The 14,823-nt window shown below is 32.3% G+C and overlaps 1 protein-coding gene across 1 annotated transcript; it reads left to right on the top strand.

The window, feature by feature from the left end:
- The first annotated feature begins 6,252 nt into the window (after positions 1-6,252).
- Positions 6,253-7,706, top strand: LOC149033526 (uncharacterized). Its single transcript, XM_089177114.1, has one exon. It carries the CDS (start codon positions 6,276-6,278, stop codon positions 7,560-7,562), a length of 1,287 nt encoding a protein of 428 aa, XP_089033240.1. The 5' UTR covers positions 6,253-6,275; the 3' UTR covers positions 7,563-7,706.
- The last annotated feature ends 7,117 nt before the right edge of the window (positions 7,707-14,823 follow it).

Raw genomic sequence — 14,823 nt, 5'->3', positions numbered from 1 at the left:
GATTTAATTACAAGTGAAATTTTAGATTACTATTGTACATTATACAGCAATCTAAAGATGTTTGTATATTTACTGCATCATAGAAAAATTTTTTAGTCTACAAAAATCCGATGTCCTAATCTTTAAAATATTTCGTCTTTTTAAATATATATATGCAACCTATGATGAAAAATCGATTAAATTACAGTTATTATGTGAAAAAATATATTTTATTTTCGGAAATTATAAAAGTTTTACTGTATCTTGACATGATTAAAGAAAAATTATGGGATTACAAGAATTAGATTCTAATATAATAGAAGATTCATATATCTGTAATAAAAAGAATATTTGTGATATATGATCGCCTTATTTACAAGGAAAACATTAGATTACTATTGTACATTATACAGTAATCTAAAGATGTTTGTATATTTACTGCATCATAGAAAAATTTGTTAGTCTACAAAAATCCGATGTCCTAATCTTTAAAATATTTCGTCTTTTTAAATATATATATGCAACCTATGAGAAAAAATCGATAAAATTATAGTTATTATGTGACAAAATGTATCTAATTTTTCGGACAAAAATATTAGTTACTATCAAGCGCGAATTCTTCGAAGAGAAATAGGTATTACTTACATTGGAATTTTATCAAGCGCGAATTCTTCGAAGAGAAATAAGTATTACTTACATTGGAATTTTATCAAGCGCGAATTCTCCGAAGAAAGATAAGTGTCAGTTACATTGGAATGTTATCAAGCACGAGCTCCTGGGACTGCGCCGTCAGCAAAAATGCACGTGCAGACAGAATATGAGTAACGAATATAGTATAATAAAGTATGAATATTTTATGCACATTGAAATAATAATTTAAAAGCAACCATTCCAATATAACGTCGACCGATAAGTCAGTACTGGAAGAACGCAATGTCGGTATTACCGACATTTACTTATCGACCAAACTAGTTACCGACCGACACTGTCGGTAATGCAGATTCCTCTATGAACGACAATGGATTCTCAATACTTCAATTTATCCATTCTACAAAATACAATTTATCGATGGTCGTTCATAGGAAATACAGAATTATCTTTACAAAGAATAATAACAATATGGAAAAGAAAAGCATAATTACCAAATATTTAAGTGAAAATAAGGTACATTAGCGCGAACGAAAATGATCTATTATAATTGATCTAATAACTAATGTACATACAAAGTATCGAATTTATATACTAAAACAAACAGTATGAGATATATGTATATATATAAAAAGAAAAATTTATCTCGCAGGGTTTACATAGTACTTATAGAACTATTTTCACGCAAAATTATACGAACTAAAGTTTAACAAATTACTTTTACGCGAAAATTAAACAGACTAATAATATTCAAATACGACAGAGTTTACCAAATTTAAAACTTTTGGGTGTAGTGCACGAAATTCGAATTTAGACGTCACTGGACGTGACACCACCAAGTCCGACGGCAAAAGCAGGACTGTCGACATCAGGAAAATAATGTATGAACCAACGGTCTCCGCTCCGCTTGTCACGTGTACCTCAAAACAGCTGGCGGGTACCGTGACGTTGTTAATTGACACTGGCGCACAAGTAAATTTGATTAAGATTAATAAATTACAAATGGACATTAAAATAAATAAGTCTGAAATTTTACATTTAGTAGGAATTTCCCCCGGTGGTCATTTGACCCTTGGATCTACTAATATTTGCTTGTTCGGGGAGTATGTAAAATTTCATTTGGTTAAGAATGATTTTCCTGTCGAGACGGACGGTATTTTGGGAAATAGAATTCTTGAGGTCAAGGTCAGCTCTAGTTGACTAAGAGAATAGATGCCTCAGATTTCGGAAACAGGTAATCTCATTTATAGAAGAGGAGAGAATTAATATTCCGTCTCGTATGTCAAAAATTTGCTCTATTCATATTAATAATGTCGAAACTACAGAGGGATATATCCCTCGTTTGAATCTTCAGCCCGGAGTTTTTGCAGGAGAGGCTTTAGTTAGGAACGTAAACGGAAAGGCGTACATTAAAGTAACGAATACGACTTTTGAATCCGTTGATTTGACAATTCCTAAAGTAGAATTATTGGATTATAGTATTGGTACTCTTCCGAATTCAGCGTCCAGTACCTTTGATCCATCCGGTTTCCTACGCAATATTCATACAATATTTGCCTCCAACTCCGCTGATCCAATTCCAAAATCAGATGTTTCGAATTCCGAGTAACCTTCCTCACCCTCCAGGGTTGAATCCGTGAAATCCCTCTTACGCCTTGATCATCTGAATACGGAAGAGGCAAAATCTGTTTCAAAATTAATTGAGTTAAATGCCGATATCTTCCATTTGCCAGGTGAACCATTGGGGAGCACCAATGTTTTGGAACATAAAATAACAACAGCTGATAACGTTCCCGTGCATACTAAACAATATAGATTTCCCCCGGTTCACAAGGAAGAAATTAGGAAACAGACTTCAGAAATGTTAGTTGACGGGATAATTAAGCCGTCCATCTCTCCATATAATTCTCCTATATGGATTGTTCCTAAAAAGGCGGATTCAAAAGGTAATAAACAATGGCGCATGGTGATCGATTACCGGAATCTTAATGAAAAAACAGTAGGTGATGCATATCCTTTGCCCAACATCACCGAAATTTTGGATCAACTCGGCGCGGCTAAATATTTTTCTACTTTCGATTTGAAATCCGGATTTCACCAAATTAGAATGCATCCGGATGACCGCGAAAAGACAGCGTTCTCGACCCCGTATGGTCATTTCGAATTTTGTAGAATGCCTTTTGGCTTGAAAAACGCACCAGCAACCTTTCAACGGTTGATGGATCATGTCTTGACCGGTTTACAAGGCGAAGAAATGTTTGTTTACTTGGACGATGTCGTTCTTTATGCAAGTTCACTTAACGAGCATGAGATAAAATTTGGTAAGCTCGCTCGCAGACTTCGTCAAGCAAATTTAAAATTACAGCCCGACAAATGCGAATTTCTGAGACGGGAGGTAATTTATTTAGGACACATTATTGGGGAAGACGGTGTAAAACCGGACCCAAAGAAATTAGAGGCAGTCCGTGAATTTCCGCGTCCGAGGAACGCAAAATCAGTTCGTCAATTTTTGGGACTCGCCGGTTATTATAGAAGGTTTATTCCAGCCTTCTCTAAAGTCGCCAAACCGCTAACGGATTTGTTGAATAAGGATGTTTTGTTTTGCTGGGAGAATGCCCAGGAAAACGCTTTTTGCTCGTTACGTGATTCTTTGTGTAAAGAACCAATCTTGCAGTATCCAAATTTTGAGTTGCCTTTTAACGTAACGACAGACGCATCCGGCTATGCAATCGGTGCCGTGTTGAGCCAAGGTCCTGTTGGAAAGGATCTGCCTATTTCCTACTGTTCGCGAATTTTGAATCAGGCAGAAAGAAATTACTCCGACAATTGAAAGAGAGCTTTTGGCAATAGTTTACGCGACAAGTTATTTTAGGCAATATTTGTACGGCAGAGAGTTTGTTCTGGTAACCGATCACAGGCCGTTAGTTTGGTTGAAATCAGTAAAAGATCCTACATCTAGACTTGTTAAGTGGGGTCTTAAATTGGCAGAATATTCATTTAAAATCGTATACAAATCTGGAACTGCAAATTCGAACGCAGATGCGTTGTCGCGAAATCCGGTGGAGAGTAAAAACATTCTCCCAATAAATATGTTCGATTCAGACGACAGTTTTACTAAATTTGACATTAGACAAACTGCGGACGACGACGGGGACTGTGACGTCAACGAGACAGCTGACAGAGTGACTGGTCTTACTTCATCGTCATCTGATACAGTCGATCCAGTTACAGGGACGGTAACGAACGATGAAGGCTCTGACGTCGACGATACGGATGACTCATCCGCGTATGACAGACTTTACTCCCCGCAGACTGAGACCGAACATAACACGCATTTAAGAATGCTAACAGACAATGTAGGGGTCACAAGAGATTCGCTAAATTTAAGACACGATAATTTAGTTATTTTTACAGATCTAGTCGGAACTCCGTGTGACGAAGGGGCAAAGACTTTAAGTAAAATACATAAGCTTCCGAAATTTGAAGAACTGGTGCTGGGACGCGCTAAAGTGGTGAAATTCGGCAAATATAAGCTAATCGCGATCCCCATTAAAGAACGGGCAATAAATGCCACTAAATTTGAAACGCTGGTTGAAGCTATTGGGTCTTTGCTATCCGTCACACGCGAGCTTAGGTTAACATCAGTCAGCATCTCGAAGACCCAAGGTTTGGACGGAGTTTCGTGGTTACGAATCTTGAGAAAAGTTATTAATACATTCGAAAATGAAAACTGTAAAATAGTTGTTTGTAATAATGAAGTATCTATTCCAGAGACGGAAAAGAGGGAGGACATTATAGCGGAATGCCACTCCTCGCCTATCGGTGGTCACAAAGGTGTGACAAAAACGTATAATCGTATTCGACAAAAATATCATTGGCCAAATATGAAAAAAGATATTCAAGAATTTATAAATATTTGTGAAAGTTGCCAGATTAAGAAATTAGTTAGAATTAAATCCAAAGAGCCAATGATATTAACCGATACGCCGGGAGCGGCATTCGACAAGATTGCCATGGACATCGTGGGCCCGTTACAGGAGACAAAGATGGGTAATAAATATATACTCACTATTCAGGATGTTCTAACAAAATATTTCATTGCAGTACCTCTAAAATCAGTTACGTCCGTTGACATCGCAGAAGGTTTAGTTCATAACTTTTGTAATATTTTCAGGGCTCCACGATCAATTTTGACAGACCAGGGCACAAATTTTACGAGTTCTTTACTAAGGGCAATATCAAAACAGTATAATTGTAAGCAGATTAAAACCACTGCATTTCATCCGCAATCGAACGGATCTTTAGAGCGATCGCATATTGTCCTTATAGAATATTTAAAACATTATATTAACAAAAGAAGCGAGTGGGATAAGTGGCTCACTCATGCAATGTTCGCCTACAATACTAGCACGCATGAGGGAACAAGATTCACCCCTCATGAATTGGTTTTTGGTAAACAGGCAAATGTGCCATCCGTAGATGTTTTAACTAGAATCAATTTAGAAGATACCTACTTAGAATATTATTTGGATTTAGTTAATAAAATAAGAACCGCACAAAAGGCGGCAAGACAGAACTTGGTGGGAGCTAAAATTAAATCTAAATATTATTATGATAGAAATGCTAGAGGTCAAAAGCTTAAAGTTGGTCAGGATGTCTATCTTTTGAAACAACCAACGTCTAAATTGGGAAACCAATATACTGGTCCCCACCAAGTCCTAGAAGTGCTACCCAGGAATAACATCAAAATTAGTTATAAGGGTAAAAGTAAAATTGTTCATAAAGATAAGCTAATATTGTCGAAGTCCAAAAGGTAATCGTCTTTCGTAAATATCTGTGTATCAAAATATTTTTGCTAATATGTTTGTTTTGCCACTGACTGTACATTATCACTAGGAAGGATGAATTCCAAGGTTTGCTACGTCATCCTTTGTTGCGTCACGACGGCCTTCGCTCTATTGGGTTACGACTGTGGTGGAAATTCTGCCAACATCAGCACGGTATCATTGCTGGAGACCGGGGAGTGTAATCTACCCGTGTCATCGCCCAACAAGTCGGTGACGTACGTGCAGCTGTTACAGCTGACAGACTATGATAATGTGCGGGTATATCAGTGCAGAGTGGAAATAGACAGAACAATTTATTACTGTGGAATGAGTTCGCATATCTCGGCGGTTCATAACGGTCGACGCATTTATTTACTCGAAGTGTCTTCGAACGTTTGTAAGAGTATGATAAATACTGGTACACTTTCGTTGAACTCATTCACACAGATTAGTGGACTACGTGTTAACTCGACAGACTTTCGAAGTGTTACGTTAGCGGGTTCCATTACCACCGACGGTAGGTGTCAAGGCACCCAATATTCGGATACCGACGGTACGTGGGACAGTGTGGTTGTTCAAAGTGTAGTGCGCACAGACATTAGAATATACACGGGAATAGTGAAAAGTGGTGAGAACTTGATTTCCCTTAGGGGACATATATCGTGCACTTTTTCAGAGGGAACGTGTTTTACAGACGAAAACGGTTGTGCATTTTGGACAGTTGTTCCCGGTTCGTCGTGTAATTTTGAACGATATACGGCACTGTATGAGGGGTCCGCCACAAAGGTGACGTCATCAATCGCAATCTCACATATTACAACAATGTACTCGGTGACGGAGGGAGACACTGCCTTCGCGTTGATGGGTAAAAACGAGCTCCACATTTGCGGGTATACTCTGGTCACTACTGAACATCCCAAACTTTTTATCTTGGAAACAACAAGTGGTCATACGTTTACGTCAAAGGCAAAAATAACACCCGAAAACATGGATTTGTTCGCCTATATAAATTCAAAGTTCGTATACGTTGAGAAGCACCACCGTGACCAGCTGGAGTCTCTCTATATAAACATCTTACAACAGAAGTGTAACCTAGAACAACAGGTTATTCGAAACGCGTTGGCATTTGCGAACATTCTCCCAGATGTTTTTGCGTACACGGTCATGAAGAGGCCGGGGTACATGGCGGTGGTGGCCGGTGAAGTCGCGCATATTGTCAAGTGCACCCCTATTCCAGTGAAAATAAGACATTCGGAATTATGTTATAGAGAACTTCCCGTGATATATCAAAATTTAAGTGTTTATTTAAAACCAAAGTCGAGAATTTTAGTTAGAAAAGGTACTGAAGTACCGTGCAGCGCACTACTGCCACAGGAATATTTGATCGAGGGAACCTGGTATCAGCTGCTACCAAAGCCAACATACGTAAAGGATCCCCAAATTCTACTGCCAGACACGGATGTGGTCTGGAGATACATCGATGCGGGATCGCTCGCGACTAGTGGGATTTATACACAGGCGGATTTGGACGATCTCCGGGACCATGTAATGTTCCCTGTTGAGCAACCGTCTATTTTGAACACTATCGCGAGAGGAGCAGCTGGACATAAAGTGAAAGTTGACACGTTAAATCTTGTGGATTTTGTGGGTGAAAAAGGTGTTAGTGAATTAGCAGAAAGTGTGACCTCTAAACTTTGGAACGGTCTATTGAAATTCGGAACGGTCAGTTCTGCTATTCTTGGAATTGTGCTTATTTTTAAAATAGTGAAATTGATCATAGACTCTGTTCTTCGAGGGTACGCCCTGCACACAGTTTATGGTTGGAGTTTACATATGTTGGGTGCAGTTTGGGGCTCAATCACGAGCCTACTCCTCCATTTGGGGCGCGGGAAGGATGCTCGGCCCACTCAAAATTCGGACAATGGAATTGAACTTCAGTCGGTGCGCACGGAGACACCAGAACCTTCAAGCGGTGACTCCGGGGCCACCCAACCTACCTTGGATTCGAGAGGCTGCCAGACAGAAAATACACCTGGTAAGCGGGTTCAATTTCATATGGATGACGAAATCACTCAGAAATTTCGTTCGTTGCGAAGACCACGGGAGTAAATCCCATGGTTCTTCTTCTTAAGGGGGGAGGTGTCACGTCCAGTGACGTCTAAATTCGAATTTCGTGCACTACACCCAAAAGTTTTAAATTTGGTAAACTCTGTCGTATTTGAATATTATTAGTCTGTCTAATTTTTGCGTAAAAGTAATTTGTTAAACTTTAGTTCGTATAATTTTGCGTGAAAATAGTTCTATAAGTACTATGTAAACCTTGCGAGAAAAATTTTTCTTTTTCTTTTATATATACATATATCTCCTACTGTTTGTTTTAGTATATAAATTCGATACTTTGTATGTACATTAGTTATTAGATCAATCATAATAGATAATTTTCGTTCGCGCTAATGTACCTTGTTTTCACGCTATATACTTAAATATTTGGTAATTACACTTTCTTTTCCTTATTGTTACTATTCTTTGTAAAGATAATTCTGTATTTCTTATGAACGACCATCGATAAATTGTATTTTGTAGAATGGATAAAATAGAGTATTGAGAATCCATTGTCGTTCATAGAGGAATCTGCATTACCGACAGTGTCGGTCGGTAACTAGTTTAGTCGATAAGTAAATGTCGGTAATACCGACATTGCGTTCTTCCAGTACTGACTTATCGGTCGACGTTATATTGGAATGGTTGCTTTTAAATTATTATTTCAATGTGCATAAAATATTCATACTTTATTATATTATATTCGTTACTCATATTCTGTCTGCACGTGCATTTTTGCTGACGGCGCAGTCCCAGGAGCTCGCGCTTGATAACATTCCAATGTAACTGACACTTATCTTTCTTCGGAGAATTCGCGCTTGATAAAATTCCAATGTAAGTAATACTTATTTCTCTTCGAAGAATTCGCGCTTGATAAAATTCCAATGTAAGTAATACCTATTTCTCTTCGAAGAATTCGCGCTTGATAGTAACTAATATTTTTGTCAGCGAATTCTTCTCCTTGACTTGGGTCTCACGGTGTGAGAAGTCAGTAGTGGGGGAAGCATTTTTGCGTAAGTGGGAGGTACTCCCACTCTTCCGAAACGGACGCTTCTTGCGATGCTACGTTCGTCCATGAAGTCAGTCCACCATAAATTATCATCGAGTACGTGTCTAAGATTTGTCTAAGAGTAGTCTAGTTTTTTAATAATTTTCTAAGTCCATTTATAAGTCCATCTTATATAATCATTTAGTACTTGTCAAAAATTTGTCTTAAGTTTTGTTCTAGTACTCCAAGTGTACTTATAAAGTCCACCTTATATAATTATTGAGTACGTTTCTTAAATTTGTCTAATGTTCGTTTAGTTTTTGATTTTAAGTATTATTATATTAATCTACTACTGCGTATGTCTAAATCGTGTGTTCGTGAGTTGAACGGCATTTGCCTGGTGTGATCTGATTCGATTATCGACGATTTATGAATATTAACTTGGTATTTTAACTTAGGTTGATTTACAATCAGTTTATTTAAATTTTGTTACTAAGTTCTCTCTCTCTTGTTTAATAGAACTTAGTCATTGACTTTGAACATTTTATTCTTAGTTATTATTGCTATCATAAATCTTTGCAAGCCTAAGTCCTTTATTTATTACCAAATTAATATTCCGTTAACATTGTTCATTAATAATTGTGTGTGTGTGCAACAAGGTGTTTATTGTGTAACAATTTAAATCTAAATTTAAATTTTAAAATATACTATATTGTTATTCTACATTGTGATTGTGATTTAACAACTGCACCCTTCCTTCAAACGCCAATTTCAGTCGGCATATTTGGATTGCATCTCCCATTGGCCAGCACCGGAAACCAGGTAAGAATTAAAGATTTGGTTAACATCCAGGGTTGAGTTTTCTTTGACATATTGACGTCCGACGCTCCGGTATCCGCGAGTAAAGCCTATCCCGGGTAAAGTACTGGATAAGCAGGCTGACCCAAAAGCAGGCATTGACTTTCTTTCTCTTATCCGAGTAAACGACTGTAAGGTCGTGACCGGTTGAGAAATCTCTAAATTCGTTCTTACTCTTCAAGTAAGAACTGGTGACAGCGGCCACTCGTGAAATCTCTTCTCGAGACGTAACACTTTAAAATATTTCGTCGTTTTAAATATATATATGCAACCTATGAAAAAAAATCGATAAAATTATAGTTATTAGGTGTAAATTTATCTAATTTTCGGAAATTATAAAAGTTTTACTGTATCTTGACATGAATAAAGAAAAATTATAGGATTATAAGAATTAATTTAATATATTAGAAGATTCGTATATCTTTTATGAATTGAATATTTGTGATATAATGATCGATTTAATTACAAGTAAAATGTTAGATTACTATTGTACATTATACAGCAATCTAAAGATAGTTCGTATATTTACTGCATCATAGAAAAATATGTTAGTCTACAAAAATCCGATGTCCTAATCTTCGAAATATTTCGTCTTTTTAAATATACATATATGCAACCTATGATAAAAAATCGATTAAATTACAGTTATTATGTGAAAAAATATATCTAATTTTCAGAAATTATAAAAGTTTTACTGTAGCTTGACATGATTAAAGAAAAATTATGTGATTACAAGAATTAGATTCTAATATATTAGGAGATTCGTATATCTTTTTATGAATGAATATTTGTGATATATGATCGATTTAATTACAAGTGAAATGTTAGATTACTATTGTACATTATACAGCAATCTAAAGATAATAGTATATTTACTGCATCATAGAAAAATTTGTTAGTCTACAAAAATCCGATGACCGAATCTTCAAAATATTTCGTATTTTTAAATATACATATACAACCTATGATGAAAAATCGATTAAATTACAGTTATTATGTGAGAAAATGTATCTAATTTGCGGAAATTATAAAAGTTTTACTGTATCTTGACATCATTAAAGAAAAATTATAAGCATTACAAGAATTAGATTCTAATATACTAGGAGATTCTTATATCTTTAATGATTTGTTTATTTGAGATATAAGATCGACTTAATTAAATGGAAAATGATAGATTACTATTGCACATTATACAGCAATCTAAACATGTTTGTATATTTACTGCATCATAGAAAAATATGTTAGTCTACAAAAATCCGATGTTTTAATCTTCGAAATATTTAGTTTTGTTAAAAATACATATGAAACCTATGATGAAAAATCGATTAAGTTACAGTTATTATGTGAAAAAATGTATCTAATTTTCGGAAATTATAAAAGTTTTACTGTATCTTGACATGATTAAAGAAAAATTATAAGATTACAAGAATTAGATTCTAATATATTAGGAGATTTGTATATGTTTTATAAATGAATATTTGTGATATATGATCGATTTAATTACAAGTAAAATGTTAGATTACTATTGAACATTATACAGCAATCTAAAGATGTTGGTATATTTACTGCATCATAGAAAAATATGTTAGTCTACAAAAATCCGATGTTTTAATCTTCGAAATATTTAGTTTTTATAAAAATACATATAAAGCCTATGATGAAAAATCGATTAAGTTACAGTTATTATGTGAAAAAATGTATCTAATTTTCGGAAATTATCAAAGTTTTACTGTATCTTGACATGATTAAAGAAAAATTATAAGATTACAAGAATTAGATTCTAATATACTAGGAGATTCTTATATCTTTTAATGAATTGAATATTTGTGATATATAAGATCGACTTAATTACAAGTAGAAAATGATAGATTACTATTGTACATTATACCGCAATCTAAAGATGTTCGTATATATACTGCATCATAGAAAAATATGTTAGTCTACCAAAATCCGATGTTTTAATCTTCGAAATATTTAGTTTTGTTAAAAATACATATAAAAAATATGATGAAAAATCGAATAAGTTACAGTTATTATGTGAAAAAATATATTTAATTTTCAGAAATTATAAAAGTTTTACTGTATCTTGACATGATTAGAGAAAAATTATGGGATTACAAGAATTAGATTCTAATATATTAGGAGATTCGTATATCTTTTATAAATGAATATTTGTGATATATGATCGATTTAATTACAAGTGAAATGTTAGATTACTATTGTACATTATACAGCAATCTAAAGATGATAGTATATTTACTGCATCATAGAAAAATTTGTTAGTCTACAAAAATCCGATGTCCTAATCTTCAAAATATTTCGTATTTTTAAATATACATATACAACCTATGATGAAAAATCGATTAAATTACAGTTATTATGTGAGAAAATGTATCTAATTTTCGGAAATTATAAAAGTTCTACTGTATCTTGACATGATTAAAGAAAAATTATGGGATTACAAGAATTAGATTCTAATATAATAGAAGATTCGTCTATCTGTAATGAATTGTTTATTTGAGATATAAGATCGACTTAATTAAATAGAAAATGATAGATTACTATTGTACATTATACAGTAATCTAAAGATGTTTTTATATTTACTGCATCATAGAAAAATTTGTTAGTCTACAAAAATCCGATGTCCTAATCTTCAAAATATTTAGTTTTTATAAATATACATATACAACCTATGAAGAAAAAATCGATAAAATTAAAAAAAAATAAATAAAAAAAACCTACACCAGTTATTATGTAAAAAAATATATTTAATTTTCAGAAATTATAAAAGTTCTACTGTATCTTGACATGATTAAAGAAAAATTATGGGATTACAAGAATGAGATTCTAATATATTAGGAGATTCGTATATCTTTTATGAATGAATACTTGTGATATAAGATCGATTTAATTACTAGTGAAATGTTAAGATTACTATTGTACATTATACAGCAATCTAAAGATGTTTGTATATTTACTGCATCATAGAAAAATATGTTAGTCTACAAAAATCCGAAGATCCAATCTTCGAAATATTTAGTTTTTTTAAAATATATATATAAAACCTATGATAAAAAATCGAGTAAATAACAGTTATTATGTGAAAAAATGTATCTAATTTTCGGAAACTATAAAAGATTTACTGTATCTTGACATGAATAAAGAAAAAATTATAAGATTACAAGAATTAGATTCTAATATATTAGGAGATTTGTATATCTTTTATAAATGAATATTTGTGATATATGATCGATTTAATTACAAGTAAAATGTTAGATTACTATTGTACATTATACAGCAATCTAAAGATGTTTGTATATTTACTGCATCATAGAAAAATTTGTTAGTCTACAAAAATCCGATATTCTAATCTACGAAATATTTAGTTTTTTTAAAATATATATATAAAACCTATAATGAAAAATCGATTAAATTACAGTTATTATGTGAAAAATTGTAACTTATTTTCGGAAATTATGAAAGTTTTACTGTATCTTGACATGAATAAAGAAAAATTATGGGATTACAAGAATTAGATTCTAATATATTAGAAGATTTGTATATCTTTTATGAATGAATATTTGTGATATATATATGATCGATTTAATTACAAGTTAAATGTTAGATTACTATTGTACATTATACAGCAATCTAAAGATAATTGTATATTTACTGCATCATAGAAAAATTTGTTAGTCTACAAAAATCCGATGTCCTAAAATACTTCAAATATTTCGTTTTTTTTAAATATATATATGCAACCTATAATGAAAAATCGATTAAATTACAGTTATTATGTGAAAAAATATATCTAATTTTCGGAAATTATCAAAGTTTTACTGTATCTTGACTGAATAAAGAAAAATTATGGGATTACAAGAATTAGATTCTAATATATTAGGAGATTCGTATATCTTTAATGAATTGTTTATTTGAGATATAAGATCGACTTAATTAAATGGAAAATTATAGATTACTATTGTACATTATACAGCAATCTAAAGATGTTTGTATATTTACTGCATCATAGAAAAATATGATAGTCTACAAAAATCCGATGTCCTAATCTACTAAATATTTCGTCTTTGTTAAATATATATATACAACCTATGATGAAAAATCGATTCAATTACAGTTATTATGTCAATAAATATATCTAATTTTCTCAAATAATAAACTTTTAATGTATCTTGACATTATTAAAGAAAAATTATGGGATTACAAGAATTAGATTCTAATATATTAGAAGATTCGTATATCTGTAATAAATAGAATATTTGTGATATATGATCGACTTAATTACAAGGAAAACGTTAGATTACTATTGTACATTATACAGTAATCTAAAGATAATTGTATATTTACTGCATCATAGAAAAATTTGTCAGTCTACAAAAATCCGATGTCCTAATCTTCAGAATATTTCATCTTTTTAAATATATATATATATGCAACCTATGATGAAAAATCGATTAAATTACAGTTATTATATAAAAAAATGTATCTTATTTGCGGAAATTATAAAAGTTTTACTGTATCTTGACATCATTATAGAAAAATTTTAGCATTACAAGAATGAGATTCTAATATACTAGGAGATTCTTATATCTTTAATGAATTGTTTATTTGAGAAATAAGATCGACTTAATTAAATGGAAAATGATAGATTACTATTGTACATTATACGGCAATCTAAAGATGTTTGTATATATACTGCATCATAGAAAAATATGTTAGTCTACATAAAACCGATGTTCTTAATCTTCGAAATATTTAGTTTATGTTAAATATACATATGAAACCTATGATGAAAAATCGATTCAAGTTACAGTTATTATGTGAAAAAATGTATCTAATTTTCGGAAATTATAAAAGTTTTACTGTATCTTGACATGATTAAAGAAAAATTATGAGATTACAAGAATTAGATTCTAATATATTAGGAGATTCGTATATCTTTTATAAATGAATATTTGTGATATATGATTGATTTAATTACAAGTGAAATGTTAGATTACTATTGTACATTATACAGCAATCTAAAGATAGTTAGTATATTTACTGCATCATAGAAAAATATGTTAGTCTACAAAAATCCGATGTTTTGAATCTTCGAAATATTTAGTTTTTATAAAAATACATATAAAGAATATGATGAAAAATCGATTAAGTTACAGTTATTATGTGAAAAAATATATGTATTAATCTAATTTGCGGAAAATATAAAAGTTTTACTGTATCTTGACATGAGTTAAGAAAAATTATATGATTACAAGAATTAGATTCTAATATATTAGGAGATTCGTATATGTTTTATAAATGAATACTTGTGATATATGATCGATTTAATTACAAGTGAAATGTTAGATTACTATTGTACATTATACAGCAATCTAAAGATGTTTGTATATTTACTGCATCAT

This window comes from Polistes dominula, unplaced genomic scaffold, assembly GCF_049000335.1.
Source record: "Polistes dominula isolate Pdom_NZ unplaced genomic scaffold, Pdom_raw_medaka contig_278, whole genome shotgun sequence".
In the NCBI taxonomy this organism is placed as follows: domain Eukaryota; kingdom Metazoa; phylum Arthropoda; class Insecta; order Hymenoptera; family Vespidae; genus Polistes; species Polistes dominula.
This window is presented reverse-complemented; position numbering and strand designations above follow the sequence as displayed.

Excerpts from the sequence above, each read along its gene's own strand:
- LOC149033526 (XM_089177114.1), top strand. The coding sequence starts at position 6,276 with ATGTACTCGGTGACGGAGGGAGACACTGCCTTCGCGTTGATGGGTAAA.